General features: G+C 43.3%; 2 protein-coding genes across 4 annotated transcripts in view; one reads left to right on the top strand and one right to left on the bottom strand.

Annotated features, from left to right (window-relative positions):
* Nucleotides 1-105: 105 nt before the first annotated feature.
* rnf2 (ring finger protein 2) lies at nucleotides 106-14,339 on the bottom strand. The gene is made up of 9 exons (XM_004575956.5): nucleotides 14,206-14,339; nucleotides 10,030-10,126; nucleotides 9,754-9,914; nucleotides 6,793-6,875; nucleotides 5,717-5,849; nucleotides 5,537-5,636; nucleotides 3,538-3,710; nucleotides 3,236-3,425; nucleotides 106-2,661 (listed from the first exon to the last, which is right to left on the bottom strand). Exons 2-9 carry the CDS (start codon nucleotides 10,114-10,116, stop codon nucleotides 2,560-2,562), a joined length of 1,029 nt encoding a protein of 342 aa, XP_004576013.1. The 5' UTR covers nucleotides 10,117-10,126; nucleotides 14,206-14,339; the 3' UTR covers nucleotides 106-2,559.
* An 8,004-nt stretch (nucleotides 14,340-22,343) lies between these two features.
* Nucleotides 22,344-23,369, top strand: part of LOC101474968 (ADAMTS-like protein 2) — a 44,763-nt gene continuing 43,737 nt past the window's right edge. For 2 of the 3 annotated variants that reach the window (XM_076876832.1, XM_014414283.4), the window contains exon 1: nucleotides 22,344-22,507. In XM_076876832.1, coding sequence (XP_076732947.1) covers nucleotides 22,415-22,507 — 93 coding nt within the window. In that variant the 5' untranslated portion in view covers nucleotides 22,344-22,414. The remainder of the gene's footprint in view (nucleotides 22,508-23,369) is intronic. The other variant, XM_076876834.1, reaches the window with a different exon arrangement.

Raw genomic sequence — 23,369 nt, 5'->3', positions numbered from 1 at the left:
CTGATGTATTCAGCTCTATGCCGAGGTCATGTAACACTGGACTCCACTGAACTGAAAGGATGTCAAACATGATTACAGAGCAGAAACAGCACCGTGTGCTCCATGTTGAACTCAGATTCAGCTTTATTGACCAAACAGAAGGATGCAGTATACAAGCTCCACACACTGCTGATCAGATGCACTCGTCCTAAACGAAACATGAGTAACGCTGTGACTCGTAGGGTTCTCTCTCATGGTGAGTGTATTTTGTGAAATGGGACCATTTTCTTTGCTAAAGTTGAAAGTCACGCTCCTCTGTGACTTTCAAAAGTCCAATGTTGATTTCTGCTCAAACTATTTTTATTCAGAATAATGTATAGGTCAGTAAAACGAAACGGTATCTGCTCAAGCACTGAGGTTAGTTGCAACAGCTAGTTTCTACTTTTCCTTCAGCTGCTACATTTTGCTTAACTACCTTTTTCTCTAGAACGGCAGAAATGAGTAAAGTGTCATCTACACTCTCCAGAACCCAAGTTATACTTACTGTGCAGAAAGATCGTTCTCTGGTTATCGACTCGAATGAAAGAATAGCAGCAAATCGTCACCTGAGACGAGCTGCATCCAAAGAAAGAATGTTTGCTGTTTTTTAGTTTCAAGGTTTAGGAAACAAATGAGTCGTTCTAAACTTTATAAACTTTGCTTCACCGACTTTTATCCATAATTTAGACGTTTCTCTAATAACATTTTGACTTGCAGTGAGCAGAGCACTTCCATTTATTTAAATTAACAGATTCTCCAACTCCTCTAATATAACCCATACTATACATTAATCAGAAACATGGCATTGTGCTATACCATTTGTTTAACAGCTGCAGGTTTTAAAGACAGACGGAAAACACGTTACAGGATATCAAACATGATATTTGTATGAAACCAAGTCATTTCCATGTTCTGTGTCTGAACACTTCCTTTTCCCACCATCAGTGAAAACAAGTTTATGACATGACACAGGCTGTACTGACAGTTTATTCCCTTCACATTCTCATCAACACATTTCAGTAATCACTCACAAGTAGTGTCCATGCAACCGAGCATGAGCTCACGTTAGCACAGCTCAAACTCTGCACATGTTTGTGGTTTGTTGAAATGTACCAACTGGCAACCAGTCTGAACACAAATTGACAAAGTCACAACATTTACGGTACACGTTTAGACTCGCACTCACTCAGGAATCACCCTTTCCGTGGAGTTTCTCTTCCAAACACTCAGGAACCTGACTGCTGGGTGGAAAATGAAACAAACTGTATCAAAGATTTCTCCAGGATGTGTCTGTGAGAGCAACGAGTTAACCTCCCTGTGATGGACAGCCACCCTCAGCAAACAGGATAAATACTGTAAAGGTCAAACTGTCCAAGCCTCCGATCACACATACTGTTACAAAAGACATTTATAAAAGGATGAGCGATAGAGAGCAGCCACAGATATTAGAAGACAGTTTGTTCCTACAGATCAGGGCAACTGAGATTCTCCAACTCAAATCAGGGTTCATAAACCAGCTGTACACGTCAACTTTGTGACCGTGACAAGACGACCAAATCTGTTGGTTTGTTTCCATTTTCACGTAAACTAACAGTCACACGTGGCAAGATTCTCTTCCGCTTATCAGGACTGCAGGGATGCTGGAGCGTATCCCAGCTACCACAGGGCGAGAGGCGGGGCACGCCCCGGACAGGCCTGTCTCAGGGCGAGCAACCATTCAAACCTGTGGGCCATTCACAATCACCAGTTACCCTAACCAACTGTGATGTTCTGGGAGTACTGGGAGAGAACCACACAAACAAAACACAGCAAGGCTGGACAGTGGAGTCGAACTCAGGACCTAACCACTGCACCACCGTGCCGCCATAATTATATATAGAAGAGTGTTCTAACAGAAACACATTTCAATGCAACACATATTCACATTGTGGCTTTTATTTACTTCCATGCATGTCAGATGCATCGTACATGGCCCACTAATGCATGGCAAACTGTTCACAGGCATTTTAACAAAGCGCATCATTCTGATATCCTGGAGGTCACTGGGAGTGATCGTGTGCTCCTACACTGTTTGGACAGAGCTGGTCCTGGTTTTTAAGGCCCTAAACCCAGCCATATGTCACCCATGTGATGCAGGGCGGTTTCCAAAGTCAAACAGACCCACGAGTCCCGGCCTAAAGGCCATCCAGATGAAGACAGTATACCATGTGCTTTTAACTTCACGCTATAGATGGACCCTGGATTTGTTTGGAGAGAATCCACAGTTACTGTCAGCAGCCCAGTCTGTCGGCTGCTGTTCTGATCTGCTACATCATACTAAGATAGAAACAACACGGATACAGATAATATAAAACAAGGGGTTTCTTCTATGTACAAGAGTCCTTTTGAGGGTTTTAGTCAACCCTGTCATCTCCTTCAGAAATACACTTCTGCTCTTGTTTCTGTGTGCCGCACAGGTATCCATGTCCATGCATTTGATTTTCCTCTGAGTGTGTGTGTGTGTGTGTGTGTGCGCACGTGTGTGTGTGTTTTCCTGGCCGTCTACTTGTGTTCTTTAGTAGGGGCAAAGTAGAGCTCCATGGGTTTGTTGACCTTCCAGTACTTTTCACTGACCAGTTCCAGGGAGAAGGAACCATTCAGCACCTGTGGACAGAGTTCAACACGTCATTTCCCAAACACACTGAATCACACAGTATTTTGAATGTAGCCATTGAATCTGTTGTTGTTACTGTGAACTGTTTTTGCACATAGAAAAGCTAAACCTGCTGTCTCACCTTTGTGCACATCCCTTTACAACATCGTACGTCTACATCAAATGTGCCAAGTGCCAGTGTTTTACATCATTTCCTCAAGGATTAAAAAAAGGGAATAAGTGGTTAGCACCCCCTAGTGTGGTGCCTCGTTGACTACAACCAACATGAATTCTTCCACTTTAAAAATAAAACCACAAAGCTAAACCTTGGTATACTAATAATAATGCTATACTATATAACTTGTTTTATTTTTGTGCCAGCCCCTAACACTGTAAGAAAAACATGGGTTGGAAAAATTAAAACTAATGGCCACCAGATTATCATACTGTGGGTGCAAAAAGTCTTCCGGTCTTACAGAAGTCTGTGGGACAACAGCCTTCAGTCCACGTCTGTGTGGATCACAGTGAAAAAGACAGGATAGCTATATGTTTAGTAAAGCTGAGTGTGTCTGTGTGGGTGCTCACAGTGAACTGGTTTCCAGCTGTAGGTATGTAGATGGTGTACTGTTTCTCTGAAGCTGCCTCCACATTAACAGGACTGGCTTCAGCGTTTCTCCTCAGCTCCTCCAGAGCCAGTCGCACAGCCAGGTATTTAGACAGGTGATCCACTGTGGCGTTACCGGATGTCTTTATGTAGCGAGGGACAAACTCCACACTGTGCAGACACAAAAGCACTCGTGTGAATATGTGCAGGAACTGGATTTTCAGAGCTAACGTAGGGTGTGTATTATATTGAAATGGATGTGTCAGCAGCAATGTCTGACTACCTGTTGTGACCGTCATCCTTCTCCATCAGGGTGGGGTGTGGCCTAAAGACCAGCTCTATTTCACTGGCACCACCATCAATCACCGAGTCCCCGCCCCCGTTCTCTGCAGCGTTATCCATGTCCAAACCGCTGTCGTCGCTTGTCTTGGTGCGCTTGATGCTCGGCCCGGCCTCCTACAGAACCACAGTTAAAGATGAAGAGAGATCACCCATCCTAAAAATCACTGTGGTCCTCACACTCGTGTGTTCGTCTCTTTGCCATTAGTACTCGGATCGACTCGCCACGCTTTTCAGGGTTTCCCATTAGATAACAGCTCCTGGTACCAGTAGGGATGGGTACCGGTATCCGGTGCCATTATGCCGGTGCCTTTTTTTCCCCTGAGATGTCATACACTTTGGATTCTAGCCAATCATTTTACGTTTCCGAGGATAGTAGGCGGGCCCAGGTACGTACGTTCTTTTGAGCAGAGCTACAGATTAAAAATGCCCAAAGCGAAGCGGTCAAAGTCTGGCTGTACTTCACAACAAAAGATGCAAACTCAGCAGCCTGCAACAAGTGCTTTAAGCTGATACTGTCAAAGGAGGTAACACCTCGAATCTGATGAAACACCTGGCGACGGGTTTTTTTTAAAGCCGAGAAATGCGCCGTATTTGATAGCTTGCTGCGAGACCTCACACCGAGCGCATCTACTGCGGGTGTGGTGCCTGTTATCGGACCCGGAGTTAGCAACATCCCCCAAAAACCCCAATAGCCTCCGTAATGTCTTTGTGCCTGCGGGAGGTCGACGGGTATAGGGAAGCGCTGTATAAGGTTCCCGTTATTGGTGTTTGGGTGGTTGACCGGGACGGATTTTCTCCTGTCACTTTCTCGTCATCCCTGACGTGCTCTCCGTTGTTTTTTCCCTGCTAATTTTAGCATCACACGGCACAGCTTCTGTATCACGTGGTATAAGGCTCCGCCCTTGTCATTTGTTGAGCAGGAAGAGTGAGCGCTTGTTTTCATGCAGATTACGTCCCGGATCAAACTGCGGTACAATCGGCGTCTTTTTTTTTCTTTTTTTTTTAAAAATCGTTGTCATTTGGAAATGAGATCGCACATAAGTATGAATCGAGATCGCGATTTTCTAACGATTAATCGTGCAGCCCTATTATCTGCTGTAAAAAGCCAGGACAGGAAAATCTCTTCACGTTTTTCTGTGTTTGATCCTCAGTTACTTTGACACAAAGACATCTGCTGTGATGCTCTGATGAAGTCTCACAGTGTCAGCTTTGTTTTTATACACAGACATAAATGTAAGGAGATGTAAATGATCAGAATTATAATATTTCCGACTGAGTAAACACTGAATCAATGGGGACTTTGTGATTCGATGATAGAAGTCAGTGATGATACCCGGCCCTAGTCATGCTCTACATGAAAAATAAAGAAAAGGAAGACAAAGATGCCAATGCCTCTGTTCCAGTAGTACCTATTGGTAAATGGACTGATTCTTATAGAGCGCTCTTCTGCTCTCCCGGAGTACTCAAAGCGCTCTACACAACATGCCACATTCACCCAATCACACCCATTCTCACAAGCACTTTCTCTATATGCTTTCTAACTACATTCACACACATTCACACGCCGATTGATGCGTCGGAGAGCAACTTGGGGTTAGTATCTTGCCCAAGGATACATGACATGCAGACTGGAGGAGGCAGGGATCGAACCACCAACCTTCCGATCAGTAGGTGACCTGCTCTACCTCCTGAGTAACAGCCACCCCAAATCAACCTAATCCTAATCAACTACACTCGGCTTAGGTTGTTTTCCATTACAGCTGAGTCAATGTGGGTGAGGTTGTTACAGCAACACGGCCTGAAAGTTCTGCGTGTAGCTTGTACCAGGTAATAACACCTAATGGAAAATCCTAAAATCGAGTCCAGTTGAATCAAACAGGTACACGTGGAAAAGAGGCTTAAGCGGTACACAGAAAGCATCCATGTATACCACATCATACCTGGTTGCTGTGGACGGAAGCGTTGCTACAGTGGGAAGAGTCTCCATTATCCTCAGCTCCACTGCCGTTCTCCACTGTGTGTCTCTTACCACGCTGTAGTCTGACACAGAGGTAACTCGCATTCATTGAAATGGACTGAGTTTAATGTGAGTATTTGGAGCATTTGTACACGTCCTTTACCTGGTCATAGCCTGTATCTTCAGCCCTTCTTCTATGCTGTGGGATAAGGCTTGCTGGTTGTTGTGTTTGCTGATGCGGGCCAAAACTCTTTCCTGGTGGGCTTCGTACTCGTCACGGCTCGGGTAAATCTTACCTGAAAGTAGAAAAATGCCACAAAAGACTTCACGCACCATGTCCACACGTAAATAAACAGGAAATAACTATGTATAATATATACACACACATGTTTTCAGACTGTGTCTTACAGGTCTGAAAGTACACGTATATAACAATTTGTTTTTACATAATGATCCAATTACAATAAATTAATGAAGGCTGTGTTTAAAAAACATTTATTTTGTATTATGTTTCTCTACAGAAAACTTGAGTATGAACCAAATAGTGATTTTGGAGAATTGTTGATTGTAGTGATTTCATACTGTGCTGTAATCATCATCATCTGATTTTTAAAACTGAGAAAACTAAAGAAATGATTTTTGACCTTAGGATGTGCACATGACTCAGTGGGGATTGATGGGTGTACGACACAGCAGGTTAGCTCATATGAATACTCAGGCATCTATGTGGATACCTTTTTTTAAATGGAAAGGCTGTGTTGGGTTTTTCTGTGAGAAATTAGCTCGAAGACTACAAAGAGAACCAGTCTCTCCAGTAAAGATATGAAAAAGATTCATCAGGATCATAAAACTGTTAATGATCCATCCCATATCTTTTCTGCAGTACGAGCCGTTACTCTCAGGGAGACGGTACAGAGCAAAGAAAACAAAGCAGCAGAAAGTCTCGTTCCTCCCTACATCTGTTGCACTTTTAAATAAGCACTTGGCACTATTTAAACCTCTGGAGCAACATCGCTGTGTAACTGAACACTTGCTGGCGTCGTGTCACAGGAATCAAAGGTGTATTGATGAATCTATTCACTTATTTATGGATTGATCTTTGTTGCTGCTTTCATTATTCAAATGCTGCCATGTTTCTTCTTCCACAGTAATGTGAAAATGACACAAAATGTTCTTCCTGCAGGCATAAGAAACCATCAACATGTGGATGTAAAGCACAACTTTCCTGACATCACTTACTAATCAGAGCATCAAAATTGGGGTCTGGACGCAGCGATCTCTTGGACACCAGCTTCTTACGACAGGTAGGACACTCTTTATTACTGCGGAGACAGCAAACGGCATCAGTGCCACTTCCACATGAACAACAGGTAATCATGCACAACATCTCAGTTGTTTTCTAACGTCTGTATCGGTGTTATGAAAGCAAAACTCATGACCTGTGAAAGCCTGAACAACAACAGACGAAGTGACAGTATGTGAAAACAGCATATCAAAAACAAGGAAAATTCATACCACACTGAGGCCGTGCTAGCCCATCAGCATGAGACGATGCTCGGACTGTTACTGTGCATCTGCATGCCTAATGCCTATATCTGTAAGTGTGAGTGGAAGCAGGTGCTGTGACTGTAAGATGGTCACTCTCACACATCAACCTTCAGGTGAGAAGCTTTGGCTTTTTGAACCAGTCTCACTGCTGTATTATTACTATGCTAATATCCTGTGGGGTAGGTGCAATGTGTTTTATTAGCCATGTTTTAGTGCCATTAAAAGAGAGAGTGGATTTGGAAAGAGCAACTCATTGATAAAAAGTTAAAACTAATTTCCTGGGCTAAATTTGGCCGTTAACTCTGGCCTTTGAATAAAGCTCGCTTCAGCCAATACCAATCATGGAAGGCTACACAGGCTTCCCGACAGGCTGCACAGATGCTCCGTGACTTCACTGCCGCTAGTGCTGCACGATTTTGCATAAAATGAGAATCACGATTTTTTGGTTTAGAATTGAGATCATGATTCTCTCACAATTCTCTTTTCCAGTATAAATATTTATTGCACTTATTAACTGCACACCAACTTCGTAACAGTTGAGACTGAACATAAAAACAATAAATAAACATAAAAACAACAAAATGTTGTACTGCTTGAAATTCCGTCTCCACCGTTGCTCGACGCTGCGTGTACAGAGCAGGTAGTGCAACAATAGAAAAATAGTTGCGGGACGGCACTGTGTAGCGTTTGTCTAGGGTGTTGATCATTTTCCTAAATCCCTCGTTTTGCACAGTGTTGATGGAGCCATATCTTTGGTCAGGTGATAAGTGATAGCCTCCGTGATGTCTTTGTGCCTGCGGGAGGTCGACGGGTATAGGGAAGCGCTGTATAAGGTTCCCGTTATTGATGTTTGGGTGGTTGACCGGGACGGATTTTCTCCTGTCACTTTCTCGTCATCCCTGACGTGCTCTCCGTTGTTTTTTCCCTGCTAATTTTAGCATCACACGGCACAGCTTCTGTATCACGTGGTATAAGGCTCCGCCCTTGTCATTTGTTGAGCAGGAAGAGTGAGCGCTTGTTTTCATGCAGATTACGTCCCGGATCAAAATGCGGTACAATCGGCGTCTTTTTTTTTTCTTTCTTTTTTTTAAAATCGTTGTCATTTGGAAATGAGATCGCACACAAGTATGAATCGAGATCGCGATTTTCTAACGATTAATCGTGCAGCCCTAACTGCCGCCCTCTCTGTCCAGCTGTGACGGTCATATTACTCAGGTGTAGGGCTGGGCCATATTATACCGTTCACGGTAATACCGGTATAATGTTAGGCAACGATAGGAAAATGAAATATCGCGATAGAATATGAGTGAAACGCGCATGCGCAGTGCCTTTGTTTTCATACGCACATGGCCGATTGTTGAGTGAAACAGATGAACCAGAATTGGTTTGTAAAAATGGTGCAACTTCAGTGATGTGGAACTGGTTTGGTGTTTGTCCGTCAGATACACGACAAAGCACATTTTTTTGCAGAACATGCAAGCGGCCGTCGTATTTGTCGGACTAAGATGCTCTTAAATCTGGGAGTAATCTGGGTCCTAAACTCTGTATACTTCAGGTCAAACAACACTGCAGCATCACTTAGAGTTAAAAACTGTCTAAATTCTTTCATCTTTAATAAAACGATCAGCATTGCTGCTTTACCAGGTGTAACTATAAAGTTTAACTTCCAGGCATCCATGAAAACAAAAGTTATTACATTTAACGGAGTTAGAAGTTAGCAGGAAGCTAGCGGAAGTTAGCTCGCTAGTTTCGCTAGTTACCTAAGCATGATATAGCATGTTCTGACTGAGAGATTTCTGAAAAAAATCAAACGTACAGCTCTGCTATCACTTCCAACATAAATGAAGACAGGAAACTAAACAGCAGTGACGTTTGTAGGGTTACTGAAGTTGGGCTAGCTGGTATATAATGATGTGCTACGTGATCGCTAGCGACACAGCTATGTTAGCATAACATAAACAGTGAAGCTGGAGGACGAACACTAACACGTGAAGGTTCCTCATGGTTAGAGACAAATGCAATCGCATGGCAGGATGCTGTAAACGGACCAAACTTCAGTCAGGAGAACAACTGAGATAATCCATCCACAATACGAGGTTAGTCATTAATATACTGCAACAACATGGGAATAGAGCAGCTGCAGAGAATTCAACATTAATGAATCAATGGTACAGCAGTGGAGGAAGCAAGAAGAATGAGTTTAATAAAGTTTGATTTATCTGACTGCTTTGTTTCGCTTAATGTGCCTTATAATCCTGTGCACCTTATGGTCCGAAAAATACGTACTGCACACTGCAGTTTAATGTTGCAAAGCACCTCTTTTTAACTTCAGTGGATATTATACATGGTTATGCTCAGGATATGTCAGCCCATTTCTACTGGAAATGCCTTTGGGTTAAACTTTCAGCAAGGAATTTGCATTTGCACTGTTACATTTTTATAAAGCTTTAATGTACATAAAAACCAGCTTCTTGTTTAAGTGAAAATAAATGGAAGGTTGTCTTTTTGTGCTAGTAATGTTGTGGAGTTGTATTTTGTCTCGCATCAATTATATTGTCAGTTATATCGTTATCGCAAATTTTCAAATATATATCGTGATAAATATTTTTGGCCATATCGCCCTGCTCTACTCAGGTGTTCCCGTGCACTCACCCAGATCTCAAAGCTGTGATGATGCAATCAGCACAGAAGCGATGCAAACATTCTTTGGTAGTCATCGTGTTCTTCAGCATGTCCAGACAGATAGGACACATAAGTTCACTGTGCAAGGACCTGGGTGACACCGCTATTTCCAGGCCATCTGTGATAGCCTCCTGTGGCAGAAGCAAACACACAGACTGAGGTTAGCACCAAGACGAACCAGGCCTAACAATCACAAACACAGCCGTGCCACAGGCTGACTGATGATGAGGTGGTGTTAGTGATTACCTGTGGAGTCCTCTGTAGCTCGTACAGACTCAGCTCCCAAGTCTTGCTGAGGGGTTGGACCCCATTGGTCTGAACTGTTTGAGTCATCACTGAAACTCTGAAAAACAGAAAGGAAAAATGGAGACTCTTCTGCAAATCAATGATAACGAGTTATTCACTCCAAGTTAATGGTAAGCACAGCACACTTTCTATTGTCACACATAAACATGTAACCTGTAATGTCAATGAGTAAAATAAAAGTTCAGCAATGAACCAAAATTCCAAAAAGGAGAACAACCAGAAAGAAAGACAAAAAACTGGTGGACAGGGAGTCGGGTTGGTGGGGGGTGTGGGGGGTTGGGCGGAAAGGGAATGGGACTGGAAGTCAGCCAATCAGAGAGCAGAAGACCAAAAGGTCTCACTGCCCGCTGACCTCTGTTCACCGTGCTGGATTCACAGCGCACAGGAAGCCACGATTTGTTTCCTTCAAAGCTTGCTTTAGCACATCAGCGCTGCGATTAATGCAGAAGTCAACACGGACGCACAAACCCTTCATTCCTCATGAGCAGCAGCAAAACTTTTTACCATAAACGCACTGACATTAGTGTTAGCGCTGGCATCTGACACAGTCCAGCTTCTCACCCAGTTTGTCCGACTGGATGAAACAACACTGTCAGAGACATCACACTGATCCACGGTCTTACTCTGTACTTTTTTTCTATTATAGTTATTTACTTATACCTTTCATAGTAAATTAAGCTGCCAGTAAGTTTATATAGAATTAGAAAACAATGTGTTTACAGTGTCTATTTTATAAAATCCCCATCTAAGCTCAGAACAGAATAGGAATATCCTTTATTGTGCCTCATTGGGAATATTCAGGTGTCGCTGACAGGCAGACATGCAGATTAAAATATTGTTTTAAACTTGTGGGTGCTGACTTCTCTCAGACTTTAATTCAGGACTCTTGGAGGGACTCGTCTCTCTCGCGCTCTCTTTATAGTCTCCATTCATGGAAAGGACTAAGAGGTTTTTATACTTTGCAGACTGAAGCAGCTAAAGTCACTGCACCAGTAAAATGCATTTCTTGGATAGCAGTTGGAAACATCGCCTTCAACAGTATTTCATTGTCATGTTATCATTTTAACAAATGTAACTCTTTAGATGTAATAGGGTTGTTAGGAAGCTTTATGGTCTTGTTTTATTTAGACGTAGGGCTGGGCGATATGGCCTAAAATCCATATCGCGGTATAATTTGAAGCATGTACAGTAACAATATATCTCACGATATATTCTTTTCTTCTGTATACTGTATATTCCGCACTATAAGGCGCACTTAAAATCCTTTAATTTTTTAAAAATCGACAGTGTGCCTTATAATCCGGTGCACCTTATGTATGAATTCTGGTTGTGCTTACTGACCTCGAACCGATTTTATGTGCTACAGAAATCTGTCAAAATGTTTTAGTACGACTTTGGTTGCTACGAAGCCGCACCGCTTGATGGATTGTCGGAGTATTACGGCTGCCGTAGTCAGGAGCCTCGCGGAGTAATCTGGGTCCAAAACTCCGTCCTTTTCAGGTCCCAAAGTCAAACAAACACTGCGGCATCACTGAGAGTTACAAACTGTCTAAATTCTTTCATCTGTAATAAAATTATCAGCGTTGCTGCTTTACCAGGTGTAACAATTAAGTTTAACATCCAGGAAAACACAATTTATTAAATTCAACGGAGTTAGAAGTTAGCAGGAAGTTAGCTCGCTAGCTGAGAAAATTAAAACGTACAGCTCTGCTATCACTTCCAACATAAATGAGGACAGAAAACTAAACAGCAGCGACGTTTGTAGGGTTACTGAAGTTGTCGAAAACCTTAGACAAAAATAGCAGCTTAGAGATTGGTCTAAAATTGCCAAGAACTGACGGGTCCAAACCAGGTTTTTTTAGAAACGGCTGGACAACAGCTTGTTTAAACGAATGAGGAACAGTTCCATTTGAGATACTGCCATTTACAATAGCGAGGATGTTAGGGCCGACTGTCTTCAGCACATCTCTGAGAAATGGCGTAGGTAACACATCCAAGGGGCACGTAGTTGGTTTCACGTAGTTGGCATTATTATATCAGAAAGATGGGATAATGAAACTGGTTTAAATTTGGAGAGAATGAACATGCAGGTGGTTCAGAAGGGTCGTGGGATGGGAGCGGGATATGTGCGCTGATATTATCAATTTTTTCAGTAAAGAACTTTTGAAAATCCTCAGAAGTGTGTGAGGCAGTCAAAGATATCACTATGACTGTCGCCCGGCATAGTTTCCACATGATATTGTTTGCAGCCGCTGCAACGCTTTCGACCAAAACAGGTGCAGCTTGATGACAACATCAACATGCGCTATCGCGGTAGAGCGGTATAGCCAAAATCTCAACTGTTGGCCAAATTCATATTGTTTCTACCGTATACCGTTTATACCGCCCACCCACATTTAGACGCTTCAGTGTGATCCTTAAAGGAAACCCATCTATGAAATGATTATGAGTGGGTACCATCATGACACCTCGGACACACAGAAGCCCTTGTATACTTCTCACTGGTATCCACACAGGTACTAATACCCCAGTAATCGGCTTGGCTCAACTCAACTCGGTTTTTAGGCTTTTCCATTGGGTGTTAGAACCTGTTACCAGATACTTTTTTAGTACTTATTTGGCCAAGCTATCTGAAATTGTGTCGTCAACAGACTGCCATCAATGGGCTGGTCAATAGAGTCGCTCGATGAGTCACGACTCCTTCGCGATAATCCAAGCCGAAAGTGGACAACAAGGGAAAAGGACACACAAAAAACAACACTGTGGTGTCTGACGAAAAGTCACACGCCAAACAGCAGGCATTTCACATTTCACGCAAACAAATGACATCACGGGGTCGCTATAACGACTCCACGCAGATTAGGTGGTACTCCACTGAAAAATGGAAAATAATTTCTAATTCTTAACTGAGCTGATGTGTTTGGTGCTCACGACACACAGGGTTGTGTAACCTGGGCATACGGATCACTCCTAATAACAGTTCGTCTATGTACAGATAATACAAGAAACCAGTGTTATTTGTGTTATATGGGGCTGTTCTGTTGTGGGTCTGAGAGGTTTGTCTAGTCAGAATGTTATACTGTATATATGTGTGTCTGTCTTACAGTGTACTCTCGTAATGTAAAGAATAGCTGCTGCAGATAATGGAGACCTTAATAAGTTTCAAGTTAGACTTCTGTGCCTCCCTGCTTGGCCTTATTTCTCTGTCTTGTCTGCTGCGTATCATTTGGGTGTTTGCAGCTTTGCTCCTTATTACCTGTTGGCCTCTGTCTTTGTTTTGGTTTTGCCCGAATAACAACATGGCAAAGACTACCCAAAATGCATTGCGATACCCAGCACTAAAGAGGTGAAAATGGGGGTGGTTCACATAAAACACAACGAGCGGTTTGAAAGGCAAGCTACACAATCTTTCCACATATGAAGAATAAAATATCAATAAACACAGTACAATGGGACGTAAAACGGGGGCTGCGTTGACCAGTACATTACCATGACGTGTTTGTACCGCAATCATTAATCTGTGTCCATAAACAAAACCCTGTGTGCAGCACACATTCAAATTAGACACGGTCTCTACGGCTGTTAGCGTGTAAACGGGTTTTCTCAAACGCACAGGCAGCTGAGTCGACTCTGATATTAATTTTCCACCAAGTTATTAGTGTTAGCTTATCAACTGTTGTTCACGGGCAGACCTCGAGCACAGATTTCAATGAACCCACGGTGCTCGGCTGCTAACCACGGGCTACCGAAGAGGCTAGCTGCTCCTCGCAGCGCTAACGCCAGAAAGGAGCTGAACACAGACCGTGACAAAGACCGCACGATCGTGGCGGACACTCATCTCGTTTCCATTTAAATAGCACACACAATTACACGACGAGTTATTCAATAAAATACTCGGGACGGAGTCACGAATGTAATTTGTGGCTGTGACAGAGGGGAAAACAACAACAGACAAGAGCCGAGCACCGCTGTCCTGAGCTGAGCTGTGCGGCTGTCCAGCCTCCAGAAAACAGCGTGAAACAACCACAAACTGACGCCTGGAGCTTTTTAACCACAACTTCCCACACAGGAGCGAAGCAGGGATCCCAGCTGGGAACATCATTTTTCCATACTTACATTTTCAGTTGTAAGAGACGATCCAGCCAGCGCGTTTAGGCGAAGGCAATATGGCGGACACACAAGAAGCAACGTAACCTGGGAAACCGAGTCCTGTGCTGGAAGCCTGATCAGGTGACATCTGTACACGTCAATGACTGTAGAAGTCACTGCTACACACCCATCACCCAAACTCCCATCAAAATCAATAAAAACACTTTAACGGAAGCCAGCTTCACCTAATTATGGCCCATTGTCTTATTATATGGAAAAATGTGTGTCATGAGCCTCCAGCTCGCACTGGAGCGGTTCGCAGCCGAGTGTGAAGCAGCGGGAATGAGGATCAGCACCTCCAAATCTGAGGCCATGGTTCTCAGCCGGAAAAGGGTGGAGTGCCCACTCCGGGTCGGGGATGAGTTCCTGCCCCAAGTGGAGGAGTTCAAGTATCTCGGGGTCTTGTTCGCGAGTGATGGGAGAAGGGAGCCGGAGATCGACAGACGGATTGGGGCTGCAGCTGCAGTAATGCGGACGCTGCACCGGTCCGTCGTGGTGAAGAGGGAGCTGAGTGTAAAAGCGAAGCTCTCAATTTACCGGTCGATCTACGTCCCTACCCTCACCTATGGCCACGAGCTGTGGGTAGTGACCGAAAGAACGAGATCGCGGATACAAGCAGCAGAAATGAGCTTCCTCCGAAGGGTGGCTGGCCTCTCCCTTAGAGATAGGGTGAGAAGTTCGGCCATCCGGGAGGGGCTCAGAGTAGAGCCGCTGCTGCTCCACATCGAAAGGAGCCAGCTGAGGTGGTTCGGGCATCTGACAAGGATGCCCCCTGGGCGCCTCCTGGGTGAGGTGTTCCAGGCATGTCCCACCGGGAGGAGGCCCCGGGGCAGACCCAGGACACGCTGGAGAGATTATATCTCTCGGCTGGCCTGGGAACGCCTTGGTGTTCCCCCGGATAAGCTGGAGGAGGTGGCTGGGGAGAGGGAGGTCTGGGCCTCTTTGCTTAGTCTGCTGCCCCCGCGACCCGGCCTCGGACAAAGCGGATGAAAATGGATGGATGGATGGTGTGTCATGAGTTATAAGTAACAATCTCATCATATTAATAAATAGTTTCTGATATATGATATAGTTAATCATGATTATGAAAAACCCACCTCATAAATATAAAATCTTGAATAACAAGTGTTTTTTGTTTTTTTATTGGACTGGTGGATGGTGCAGTGGTAAATGGATTGGTTCTAATATAGTTATTCTGAACTTTACACCACCAACCTCAGTGACTTTTTCTGTGCCTGAGCGGATTCTGTCGAACATTCACACACATTCACACTCTCATGAATGCGCTGGGAGCAGCTCTAGGTTTGCGTATCTTGCCCACGTACACTTTGGCATGCAAGCTGGGAAACAGAGCTGCTGTGTGAGAAGGAACCTGTGACGCTTGTGTGCAGCCATTATCCAGACACCTTCCAGTGCAAACATAATAATATCGAAGCCCTGGCAGTTTTTTAAAAAAGTCATTATAAAGATGTGTATGTTAATATAACACAAAGTGTTTCTTATTCACAATGTCATCATAATGTCATCATTTTAAAGAATAATTTAGAGATTTCCTTATAACACAGCACAAAGTGCTGATTATGAAAACTTAAACATAAACTCCTTTTCCATATGTAACTGAATCAGAACAGGTGAAGCCAATTGAAAAATGTATGTTTCTTTATTTTGTATAGATTTTTTCTTTTCTTTGCTAAATGAACTTCTGAATATTGTTTACATGATTGAAATAAAATTAACAAACAAACAATAAACAATCATTTTAAGAGGTGTTTCATTATTGTGCCAGTTTCTTTTCTCTTTTCAGTGGCAGACGTGGACTTCCACACTTTTCTGTTTTCCCATCAGAAACAGATTTGAGTCTTGACTTGTTCATTCAACTTCTATGTCTGGTTACCACCAGCACAAAAGCCACAAATAGTTTTCCTTTTTATATTTTGAGCTGTGGGTATGAACCAATCCAATGAGCAGATACATGCATCTCAACATGATGATGAGACGCTATGGAAGAAATGAGGGTATTGTGTTAGGGAAACCCTCGGTCTGTCCGGGGGTGGTATTTTTACACCAAATGATCAGAAATACACACAAAGTCAGACAGAAACACTCTGATAAGGATGCATTTTTCTGTCTGCTTCACAGTCAGCCACACATCAGTCTTTAATTATTGTACTGGAACGTAGTTTTTAATCACTGCCACTAGAGGACATCAGTGCTCGAGGTTAGCCTGTCACTGATTTGCAGGGCAGTTTGCCAGTATGGGAACTATGCTCATGTCTATGTTAATAAAATAATTGTTTAAATACCTTTTAAATTACTATGCTTTAGTGTGAAGCAGGTTGAAATGACTGTATAAGTTGTGATATATTGCATAATACGTCTTTTGCTTTCTCACACATAGTGTATGGTGTTAGAGGGATTGGCCACACCCAGCTGGTACGAAGAGAAAGAGACTGATAGGAACTGTGAAAAGACAAGAAAAAGTAAGGAGAGTAATTGAATGGTTTTTAATTATTGTTTCAGATAACTAAAGTAAATATTAGAAAAAATAATATGTAGATATAAAATACACAAACTACACCTTTGAGGAACACTGAGAAAATAAGGCACTAGTTGTGCTGTTTGTACCCATTCTTATGTGTGGTATCAGTGAATGGACTGGTTAACACCGATTTGCATGAGCTATGGGGACTTTCAACATCCACACACTGTGTATTTTATGACCACACACAACCTTAGATGTGGCATGAGTCGTGGATGTCAGGATATCAGGACATGCCTTGAGGCAGATCTATTTCAGATGATTAAAAAAAACGAGGGGAAAAAGTGCAAAATGACACCAAAATGTTGACAAGTAGGAACAAAATGATCACAGAGATGCTAAAAGACAGCCAAGAAGAGCATCGCTAATTGTAAGCATGTTAGGGGGCTAAAACAGGAGGCTTGAGGCAGAGATGAGCTGTAAACCGACCATGTGTTTATTCACCAACATTAACAATGCCAAACCATAACACATAATAAAGCGATGCAGCCCAGTGGTGGGACATGGTTCCAGCAGCCTCTGATGTCAGTGCGCTGTTGCTAACTGGCCCTCGACCATAACCTCATCTGGGGTTACGTGCTAAACCAAACTAAAAACTGCAGGGATTTTCTGCAGGGAGAAAATGTACGTGAGACACAATCTTGTCACCAGAATACTCAGTTAGGATATAATTTGGCCCTCCTACCTATATGCACATCAGGTAAATATTAAAGTAATATTTCCCACCTAGGCAGACATTAACCAGCACTCACTGAAGGACTGCCAACAAGAAAAACCTGAAGACAAATAACCAATAAAAACACGTCAGACTTCTTCTATGACTGTCATCTTTTACACAAATGTCATGATTACTCATGTATGTTAATCTAGCCAAGCAATGAAGAAGACCTTCATTACACATTAAAAAGTAATAAATAACCATAAAGAAGCCCTTTTAAGCACGAGCGCTGGAAAACAACAGGGACCAATTATGTAAAGTCAAACTATGTAAAATCATCCAATAGTCCACTTCACATGCACCGTCAGAACCGTTTGGTTTACGTGCAGCTTGGATAGAGTGCTCAGGGGGCAGGACACATGGAAACCTTTGCTGTGAATGAAGGAGAAAATTACCTACACTGTTGTCTGTGCTGCAGGACATCACAGTTTCTGTTGGAGACCTGGTAGGACTCTGCTTCAGGCCAACAGCGTCAGACATTTTCTTCAATTCAGTGTTATTTATACAGCGCCAATTAACAGCAACAGTCACCTCAAGGTGCTTTATATTGTAAGCTAGACCCTACAATAATACTTCATTTCAGTTCATTTAGTTAATATAAGACAGTAGACATAATGAAATTTCATTTATTTTCAACGAACGGCAAGGTATAAAAGTACTTTTTACAAATGACACCAAAATAATAACAGTAAAAAAACCAAACTGAAATAGTAATATCTATACTGATGTGGACTAGGTAATGTGTTAGTAAGGAAAGGATGCTAAGGCAAATCAACCTACAGAGGGCTGAATTTAAGGACACCCTAAAAATCAAAGTGGAATGATGAGTGGATGGTGTTCTGGGGGATTACCTCCCAAATCTGGACCAGGGCATCACCTCCACCTCCACTCTCCCACAAGAGCACTGGTATTGTTGTGCACAGTGTTGGGTAAGTTACTTTAAATTAGTAACTTAGTTACATTACTAGTTACTTCTATCAAAAGTAACTCAGTTACTTCAAGTTACTCGTTATTTTCAAAGTAACTAGTTACTAGGGAAAGTAACTTTGGCTTTACTCAGAATTCTCTTGTTAACGTGTTGCTAACGGGATACCCAGCCAGACTGCCAGTCTTCTAGCTTGCTTACTTGCCACAGTGCACTGTGCCACCTACCAATAGAAAGGAAAAGATAATGTGCACATTTCCACAAGAGAAATCCCACGCCTGGACCGTCGTTGACTGCTGCCATGATTCTAGCCTACGTCACAGCGTCATGTGCGCCTTTTACATCCAACACAAAAACTGCAGTCGTGGTGCTTTCGATTGTACTCAGAACTCGGAAATTCTGCCTTCTGAATAGGAAGATGTAGGTAACACCAGACTGCAGATGAGCTGCATACAGGGCTGGACTGGCCCACCATTATAGGAAACATCATAAAGCCTTTGAATGAAAACAAATGCTGTTGTGACAGTGATGTGCACTGTCTTGTTGGTATATATGTATCAATCTATCAATCGTTTGTTGTAAGATTCAGATAATTATTTATTAAAAGGTAGACATTTTAAATGCGAATAAGAAAGAAAAGTATTTCTTTGTGCCCACCTCTCCCTGTTAATGCCCTATCTGGCCCCCTGGCAACACTTTCCTAGACCCGCCCCTGCACAGTTACCAGCTGTCAGCTACATAAAAAAGGATCCTGGTGTTATTTGTCTCTCAGAAACAGTTCATAACTTCAACTCATCCATGTCACCTAAAAGGTAAACCTGTTTCTCCATCACCTGTTCAGCTCTGATGGTTCAGTAAGGACATCTCCTGGTTTCATCTTCATGTTTCCCTCTCACCACATATCCAAACCGACATCATGACCAGCAGCTTTACAGCTGTGGCTCCAGAAAACATCAGCTGATACTAGAAAGTAATATTAAATACATTCTAACAACAGCTGATCAAGCTTAAACGTGCTGCTGTTGTTTAGCGCGACATCCGCTGGTTTCCTCTTTCTGGCGCAAAGTGGGTGATAAACAAACAAGAGAGAAAAGCCGATCAGCTGATCACTGATCAGTTTCATGACTGAAGTAGCAACAGGAGAGAGAGGGGAGAGAGAAGAGGCAGCTGTGCAGCAAAGACACAGAATAACTCCAGCTTTGTGTCTTTTTCCCTTCTAGCTGAAGTCCGGGACAAACTGTGTTCCTTCTCAGCTCAATACGCGTAATATTTTCTCTGAATACGAGATGATTCTGTGTTTTTGGGGACGGTTGGCAAATCTACTAACTAACCTTATGAATAAAATAAAGTTCACTATCAGTAACATCATAGCACCACCCAGCTGTATGGAAACTCCGTCATGCTAGCTAGTAGCAGTACGAGTTATTGTAACTGACTGTAAAAAGTCAGCACAACGAAAATAAACTCCACCTGAACTTGGTTTATATCTGACCCAGATAGACTGCAGGTCATAACTTCTTACCTGAAGTTCAGTTCACCTGATACTCGGACCGGCGGCCGCCTCGGGTCTCTCCTCCTCCTGCGTCCCCTTTCCCTCCTCCACCTACTGGCCTCCACCACTTGCTAATGTTACTGAATCTGTGGAAGCTCCGTGATAGCCACCACACAAAGTAACGAATAACGAGCCTATCTAAATCCCAGTAACGATTAACGCGTTCCTGATTTTGGCATAATAATTAGTTACCGTGCTCGTTACCAGAATAATAACGTAGTTACTGTAACGCGTTACTTAATAACACGTTAGTCCCTACACTGGTTGTGCACTAGGAGGAATCCAGGACCCACCACACCAGCTTAGGGTCTGACAATGGGTCCAAGGATTTTTAGTCCATTTTTATTTACACAGCGCCAAATCACAACAACAGTCACTTCAAGGTGCTTTATATTGTAAAGTAGACCCTACAGTAATACATACAGAGAAAACCCCAACAAGCACTTTGGCGACAGTGGGAAGGAAAAACTCCCTTTTAACAGGAAGAAACCTCCAACAGAACCAGGCTCAGGGAGGGGCGGGGCCCTCTGCTGTGATTGGTTGGGGTGAGAGAAGGAAGACAGGATAAAGACATGCTGTGGAAGAGAGACAGAGGTTAATAACAGATATGATTCAATGCAGAGAGGTCTGTTAACACATAGTGAGTGAAGAAGAAACACCCAGTGCATCATGGGAATCCCCCGGCAGCCTACACCTATTGCAGAATAACTAAGGGAGGATTCAGGGTCACCTGGTCCAGCCCTAACTATATGCTTTAGCAAAAAGGAAAGTTTGAAACCTAATCTTGAAAGTAGAGATCACAATAGCTAATAGCAGTCAGCGTGCTAGCCTGTAGAGCTCTGCGTCTCTCCATGGCCTCCCCAGAGCATCACCGACCCACCATCAAACCAGTCATTCTGAATGATATTACAGGCAGCAGGTTGTTCTCCACAGCTTCTGCAGACCCTTCTATGTCTGCCACATTGTTTGGTCAGAGACATTCATGCCAGTGCCTGCTGGAGGTAATTTTGTAGGACTGGGAGTGCTGGTTCTGTTTCTCCTTGCACAAGGAAGCAGGAAGGTCCTGCTGATGAGGTAAGGACCTTTGGCTACGTTCACACTGCAGGTCTTAATGCTCAATTCCAATTGTTTGATCAAATCCAATTTTTTTGTCTGCTTGTTCACACGACAAATAAAAAGTGACAGCAAACGCGCTCTAGTGTGAACCTTCAAAGCGGCCGCATGTGCAAAAGAAGGCATCACACAGAACGCACTCTGTTTGGACCCAGAGCAAACAGTATTGTTTGACTGATGGACATTACATTTGGCCTAATAATGATCCTGATTGCTGTCTTAGAGGAGCGGTGCTTCAAAGGATAGCTGCAGATTTCTGTCAGAATCTGCAGATTATACAGTACAAATAAAATGTTCACGTTTCTCCAACGTTGTCTTCCAAACAGTTTCACTAACATCTACACTGGATGGCCAGGAAGCGTTCACGATGTCTTATCGGGCGCTTCTCCGGCGGAGATAATTGGCGTTTTGTCTCGTGTCAGTGACATAAAAGACGGATTTAATGCGACAAGACCATCAAACAGCAGATGCTTTCTAGAACATCAGATATGTATCGGATTCGGTACCACATACGAAAGTGACCCAGGTTGGATTTGAAAATATCGGATTTGTGCCGTTCACACTGTCACACCATGATCGGATTTGATGCGTTTTCGCCTGCAGTGTGAACGTAGCCTTTGACTGCCCTGTTCAGCTCTCCTGGAGTAACTGGCTGTCTCCTGGATTTTCTCCTATGCTCTTGACTGTGATGAGAGACAAGCCTTGTGTCAGCGGCACATATTGATGCGCCATCCAGGCAGAGTTGGACTATTTTTGCAACCTCTGGAGGCTCACCTAATGCAGCCAGTAGCAACAATGACCATAACCAAATGGATAACTAGTGACAAAACAGTCAGAAAAGATGAGAAGGGAAAAACTGTCAATGGCCCCCCACACTCCTGTTTTGGGGGTTGTCACTGTAGTGCGCCTGTTAATTTCATTAACACCAAAGCAGCTGTAACTGAGAGAAGAGCTGTCAAAGAGAAAAGGTAATTATCTGCTTAATTTGCAGAAAACCCAGAATAGTGCATCCACGGTCCTCTGGATACATTGTTACACTGTATTATTCCAAACCAGATATCTGCATTTCCTCGCTTTTTAGGTTCCCTGTGCCACCCCGACTTATATTTCATGGAAACGCCCCTGCCTTCATGTCATGTAGCGGTCAAGAGTTGTGCTATCCGGGCAAGCAGATGAGTGTGCACATGCGTGCGTGCAAGTGAGAGCAGAAGGCGTAGCTACTTCAAGGGGGGGGGGGGTCCGAAGTGGGGCACAAGGAGAGGAGCGAGGAGGGTCCGGAGGTAACGAGGAGGGAGGGGAAGTGTTGTAGGTCCCTGACATGAATGGACTATGTTCGCTAAAGGAATCGTAACTCTCCCGGTTTGCTCAATTCTCCTGCTTCATCTCCCGGTTTTCCCGCTAACGGACAGCTGGCCCGTTAAGGTAAATAACTCGGGTCGTCGCCGTTCACTTCATTCCGATCAATTCTGTGTCTGTTCAGACGTTATGAAGGGGGTCTTGGTAATTCACGGTTTTATCACCAGTTTTCGTATCAAGTTCGTAATTGATGCCATCCTCCGAGTCGGTTTATTAGTAACATGGCAATGCGCTCTCTGACGTCGAGCTTCCCCGTACAGGCGGATGGGAAGATAAGTCTTCCCCAGTCCGGGGAAGTCAGGGTTCCCCTCGACGTATCCGCGTTGGACTGTAAAGAGCCATAAAACTGCTCAACACTGTTCACATTAGACGGCAAACAGACAGCAGTGAAGTGACTTAAATGTTGCTTATGATCAAAGCAGATGTAACACTAGCTGTTGAAGCTCTCCCGCAATAACTGGTGTCATATACGTTCAAACATGCCCTGTATGATGTGTGCTTTATGTTTGAAGCCAAATGAAAAAGCGTCTTTTGTCTTCGGTGGTTCAGTGTTTGGGCTGTTCTGCCGCTTCCCCCATTCAGCTTTCCTGCTTGTTTATCACAGTGTGGCTAAAAACATCAGCTTCTTGAACTACTGTCTAATTCAAACAGATGGTTTGCTGCAAGAGTGGATCTCAAAATTTTATTTTTGTCTGAACTTTGTTCATTTACTAGGCTAACTACAGGTAACTAACGGAAACTTAATTAGAGCATTTTACAGTATGCAGTAGTTTCTCAGTAACAGCTGTGGTCCATACAGAGCATTTATTTTTTGAGTCAGATCCTCTGACTATAAATAAAAGATGGTCATAATAAGAAAATTACTCTTATTCACAAAAAGGGACTCAATGCTCTGTGGAATATGACCCCAAGCTGGACCCACAAACTC

Source organism: Maylandia zebra, linkage group LG18 (assembly GCF_041146795.1).
Source record: "Maylandia zebra isolate NMK-2024a linkage group LG18, Mzebra_GT3a, whole genome shotgun sequence".
Lineage (NCBI taxonomy): Eukaryota > Metazoa > Chordata > Actinopteri > Cichliformes > Cichlidae > Maylandia > Maylandia zebra.
The sequence above is the reverse complement of the archived record's forward strand: the minus strand, read 5'-3'. Positions and strand labels throughout refer to the sequence as shown.